The sequence below is a fragment of the Asparagus officinalis genome, chromosome 7 (genome assembly GCF_001876935.1).
Source record: "Asparagus officinalis chromosome 7, Aspof.V1, whole genome shotgun sequence".
NCBI lineage: Eukaryota > Viridiplantae > Streptophyta > Magnoliopsida > Asparagales > Asparagaceae > Asparagus > Asparagus officinalis.
The window spans coordinates 145,627,415-145,633,461 of NC_033800.1; the positions used below are offsets into that span (position 1 = coordinate 145,627,415).

Below are 6,047 nucleotides of genomic sequence, written 5' to 3' on the forward strand. Positions count from 1 at the left end.
TTTAAAATAGAACCCGAAGGTTAGAATGAAACCCGAAGGTTTAAAATAGAACCCGAAGGTTAAACGAGAACGCGAAACGCGTTAAGAGGCCGCAAAACGACAAGGCCAAAATATCTGGCAGATGAACGCCAAATAATTAAAAATAAAAATAAAAAAAATAAAACATTAAACGGCTGCAAAGCAATAAGGCCAAGATTTGGCAAAAGAACGCAAAAGCGTTAAAAATTTTATTGAAAGGGAAATAGCCCTAGCTCTGATACCATGTTAAAGTAAGAGAGAGAGAGAGAATCTTAGGTAAATTTCCCTTGAATTGAATATTGAGTGTGCACATATATTTATACAAGTAGAGGAGTGTGAGGTTTGTTCTCCCAAGCAATGTGGGACTAAAACCCACTACAATACACTATTATCAACAGCTATCTCATGAAATTTCTGCTTATTTTCATGAAGGCATCCCAAGAAAGCCAAAATTAAAAGAATTTAATTCTCTTGTGCTTCTTTTTCAACTTCATCTTGACGTCTAGACACCTACATTTGCAGGATATAGAATGGATAAAATCTATTACCAAATTACCAATTATTGTAAAAGGGCTGCTCAATGCAGAAGATGGTACTATTTTCTAAGTTAATGGTTTCATTTTTATTTTTATACAAGTATATTGTTAGCTTGTATGATATTGTCAACAACACTATCTGTAACATAGTGACAAAATCCTGAAATAGCTCGAAAGGCAGTGGACGCAGGAGTATCTGGAATAATTGTATATAATCATGGTGCACGCCAACTTTAATTATTCTCCAGCTACAATCTCTGTTCTTGAAGAGGAAACCATTTGCTCGACCATTCATAATAAAACTTATTAGATCATATATTAATTTATGGAGAAACCGAAAACTAGTGCGATATGCAAATCATTAACTATCATTTGAGGCTACAGGTGGTCGAAGCTGTTTCTGGTGCTATTCCTGTTCTAATTGATGGAGGTTTTCGTCGTGGAAATGATATTTTCAAGGCCTTGGCGCTTGGTGCGAAGGCTGTAATGGTATGCTAACTGGGGTGCACAAAACCCCTTTGAATTTTGGGGTGTGCAAGTGCAGAACCCCCTTGAACTCTATTAATCAGAGAAAAACCTCTTGCACTTTCAAAACACAAACTCGCATGAGCTATTGGAAATTGTCGTAAAGGACATTAACACAAAAAGTAAAAGTCTAAAATATACTTGTGGTTATCTAATTATCCTAACACGGAAAACTCTCTTTCAGAAAATTTAAGAAGCATGTAAGGACATAACTTGTCCAAACCTAACAACTTAAACTAATTAAGTCAAATTCAAGGGGCTTTTCTCTAATTTACAAAGTTATGAGGCTTTGTAAAAAAACCCAAAATCAGGGAGTTTTTGTGAAATTTACCCTTTTATCTATTCTCATCTCTATACTCACTTTATTCTTTCTTTTAACTCTCAAGTTTCAATTAGTGACAGGTTGTTTTTTTCTTAATTTTCATGTTTGTTATTCATGTATATTTCTGTGTCTCTTTGTATAGATTGGAAGACCAGTGGTCTTTGGTCTAGCTGCAAAGGGAGAGCAAGGAGTAAGTAAAGTCATTGAAATGCTTAAGTGTGAGCTAGAGCTTACCATGGCCCTCATTGGTTGTCCTACTCTGAAGGATATCAACAGGAGCCATGTCCAAACTCCCCGTGATCAACTGCGCTCCTTAATGTAATGAAGAAACATAAGTAAATTTCGACATACCAGTAATCAATACTTATATGGGTGTCTGATATTGATATATGTTCTTCAAGAGATGTGTTCTTGGAGTTTTGAAGCTCAACTCTATTTGATTCAATTAACATGACCGAAGGCTGCATCACTTTTTAGTTCTCTTATGTTATGGTGAAGATTGTTTTGTTGGGATAATTGAACACAGAACCAGAAAATAGAACATTCACAAACACAATATTTACGTGGTTCGATCAATTTGATCTACGTCCACGGCAAGAGGGTGTTTCACTATATTTCTTTCTCAAATTACAACACTCATACAAAATTTGAGAACTCACTTTTGTTGTGTGGCTATCTCTCGTGTGTCTGTGTTTTTCTCTACTCTGCCTTACACTCTCACTTCCCTTTTAATTCACATAGAGATTGAATAAATCAATCAGTGATTGATTGATTGGGGAGGGGACCACAAGTGAGAAAATGACTTAAAAAAGTGTGACCTTCTTTAATACACGCAGAGACAAAACAAAGAAAGAGGGAGTGGTTGATTGAGATGGGGACAACACATGAAAGTGACATAAAGATGAGACACAAGAATCAAAAAGCCAGATATCTCATCGAAGACTGCGCATCGAGGGTCCTCTCGTCAGCTCTAGGACTGCGCGTCGAGGGATCCTACAAGCTATTACAAATCACGGCAAGAACATAACTTTTTACGTGGTTCGGCAAATAGCCTACGTCCACGGGGCAAGGAGGGGGAGATCTACTATTAGAGGGAGAGATACAACTAGGGTTTACAATCTCACAATCTAAACCCACTCAAACAAACTCTCAAATCCCTCTTACAAATATTCTCTCAAAGGGATGCACAAATAAAAGAACAACTCCCAACAAAAGCTTTGCTTTTCCTCGTGTTCTTCACCTGCAGCCGAAAAATCAAATCCCCAGCTCTCTGTGCAATTGATCTCCTGTAGCCGCAAAAACCATACCCAGCCTCCGCACAAAAAAAGCCGCTGCTCTTTTTATTCCACCGAAAACCCTAGGAACAAAAAAGGCTATATATAGCCAGGTCCCCCACGCGGTTTTCCTATGTCCCAATTTCTTCTTTTTTTTCGTTGTGGCCCCCACTTGACGCGTGAACAAAAGACGTGTTCACAAAAATGACTTAAAAAAGTGTGACCTTCTTTAATACACGCAGAGACAAAACAAAAAAAGAGGGAGTGGTTGATTGAGATGGGGACAACACATGAAAGTGACATAAAGATGAGACATCCCTTCCACAATTTCTTCAGCAGCCGCGTTGAGATAACTTGACAGCACCTCCCGTGATGTTTGGCCAAATTCAAGCCAACAAAGTCAACATGTTGGATGAAGAACTTCTGTTAGTAGCTTGGCCGAGATAGAACCAACTCCCTTCTTCTTGAATTCTTGATCTGGCATCTTAGAAGTATGAAGAGCCTTCTCTGATTTTAAGGAAAAAGCTGATATAAATCATTCTTTTTGAGAAATAAGTGTTCACATTAAAAAAAATTGTTAATAATAGGAGACAATTATGTTGGTGTTATTGTTAGGAAGTTGCTTTCTTGGAGAGAGTTTCAAGTATCTAGCACATCAATAATGACTTCGATGGGGGAGAGCTTATGGGATTTTTCATTTGTCTTAAACTTTTTTTTAATGGTATTCTCGTCTCTCTACTTATTTCCAAATTTTCCTTATACCTCATGCGTCGACAGTCACAGGTTCATTTCTTTAAGTTTTCGTGTTTTTATCCGTGCATATTTCTGTCTCTTTCTATAGATTGGAAGGCCAGAGGTCTTTTGGCCATCTGCAGAGGGAAAGAAAGGAGTAAGAAAAGTAATTGATGAAATGCTTAGGAGTGAGGTAGAGATCACCATGACCCTCACTGGCTGCCGTACGCTGAAGCGTGTTAACAGCAGCCATGTTCGAACTCCCTGCGATCAATTGAGATCCTTAATGTAATGAAAGAAGCACAAGTAAATTTGAAAATGTCAGTACAAAAGTAAATTTCAAAATTTACAGTGAGTGACCGATATTTGTGTGCATCTCTGGTATTTGACGCGACTGTCTTTGACGTAAGTGCTCTAAAGGGTGTATTCTTGGAAATTGGGTTAATTGCACATAGACCACTTGTAGAATCATTCACTGAGCGAAGGTTGAACGTCGACTGGGAGATGCAACAGGGAATTATTTAAATAGTAGATTTAAACTTTTTTTTATATTATCTTGAGTGAAGATGGCGGGGTATGTGCCAAAGGTTCTTTTCTTCTTCTTTTTTTTTGACAGAACATAAATATTTTACTAGAGAACATTATTGTTGGTTCTCATTGTTCTGTCATGCCAGTTAAGGGGCTGTTTGGTTGTTGTTTTTTTTTTTGGGTGAAAACCTGTCAAAATGTCAGATTTTGGCAGGTTTTCACCCCATTTCCATCTCAAAATAAAGCAAACAAACAGCCCCTAAGTAAGGGTAATTTTAAGGGTTAACTGTTAGATATTTTGTTAAGAAAAGACAATTTTGCCTTCATGAATAGTAATAAAAATTTTATAATTAAAACATGTTTTAATTAGCAATTAAAAATATGTGTAACGGCTATATAATTATGGGGAACGTTATCAAATTTATGACGAACGTTACGGAATTAATTACGGGTTTTGTAACGTCTTTTCCAACCCTATATATATATCCGTATGTTGAGCTCAAAATGATAAGAAAAAATATACAACAAGTTTCTCTTGTTTTTCTTCTCTCCCCTACATATTATTTTCATCTACATCTTAGTTTTATTTTATGGGCAACTTCTTTCATTTGAGCTGAAGTTCTGCACTCTCGCCCGAGTGCAGAGGCCGGCCTTTTCCGGGGGCTTTTACCGCAAGAGGGGAGGGAACCATCTGCGCCAGGGCGATAGGCGGGTTTTCAATTTTCTAGGGCAGTGAATACACGACTGCTCCCGATCAGGCCAGTTTTAATTGTTTATTTTTCGGATTTATCTGCATACTATAATCTTAATTATTTGATAAATTTCCAACATTAACTTCACAAACCCCCCACCCCCTGAACTTTGTGGGCTCCCTGAACTTTTTTTTTCTCACTTAACCCCCATAAACTATGGGGTGTCTCACAAAACCCTTTTGAACTTTAGCTTATCTCACTTAACCTCCTTCCTATAATTTGCAAATAACTAAAATTTTCTTGAGAGGAAAACACTCGAACTTTAGGGAAAGGAGTATGTTGCCTTAACATGACATGTGATGAAAGTTTAGGAAATTTTCACTCAAAGATATTTTAGTTATTTGCAAATTATAGGCATGGGGGTTAGATGAGATAAGAGAAATTTCAAGCTGGTTTTGTGAGACACCCAATAGTTTAGGGGGATTAAGTGAGATAAATAAAGTTCAAGGGGGTTATTGCAACACCCTCCAAAGTTCAGGGGGTTTTGTGAAGTTAACCCTATTAAATTACAGGACAAAAAAAAATTGTCAACCAGCGTTCTGTTTTTCTTCTTCTTCTCAGCCCCAAGGTTTGGTTCCTTTATCCTTTTTTTTCCCCGTCCCTTTTCTAATGATGTTTACTCAATACATTCATTTATTGCAGTTTAATTCATCTAGAGTTTGCTATGTGCTTATATCTTCATGATTATGAAATAAAATAAAATGGTACCTATGAAATTGTTTTTGAGTTGATGTAGAATGAGCTTAAAGCTGTAGTCTCCCTCCAATTTGTTTATTGAAGTAAACACAGAAGTTTAATTGGTGATTTCTGGGTATTTGTGCTGAATGATAAAAGCAGTAACTATGTTGAAACTCCTTATAGTATACAAGCGGAAATGATCTTTTAATGAAGAAAAAAAATCAGCTACAGGTTTTACTTTCTGGTGATTATATACGTGTGATCTAAAAGTGTTCTAATTTCTGAAGACAAATTTCTGATTTCAACTTTTTTTCTTTCATGTTTGGCTATGATGTTTTTTCTCAAAATTTAATTTTTGGAGATTACGAAGAACTATTCCTTGGATGAGATTGGATGGCTTCTTGATGGAGAGAAGTAGCAGAGGTTATTTGATCGTTGGTCAATCTTATTACAAGTTGACAGTATCAGATTGTTATAAGTGCACTAACCGAAAAGTAAACGAGTTCATTTGCTAACCCTGAAGATAGTCACATTTCATGTCTCCATGGCCAAAACTAGCTTACCTTTACTTCAGAATGATGAATGCATGAACAAACGAACTTATTGGATACGAAACTTGAATCGGTAGTTTGTGCAGGGAAAATGGAGAGTGATCCAGTTAATGTGAGTGAATTTCAAGAGN

At 36.7% G+C, this 6,047-nt stretch overlaps 1 protein-coding gene across 1 annotated transcript; it reads left to right on the plus strand.

Annotated features, from left to right (window-relative positions):
• On the plus strand, window positions 446-1,877 carry LOC109849432 (peroxisomal (S)-2-hydroxy-acid oxidase GLO4-like). Its single transcript, XM_020419268.1, has 4 exons — window positions 446-610; window positions 724-825; window positions 939-1,043; window positions 1,544-1,877. The coding sequence occupies exons 2-4, from the start codon at window positions 772-774 to the stop codon at window positions 1,721-1,723; spliced, it is 339 nt and encodes a 112-aa protein (XP_020274857.1). The 5' UTR covers window positions 446-610; window positions 724-771; the 3' UTR covers window positions 1,724-1,877.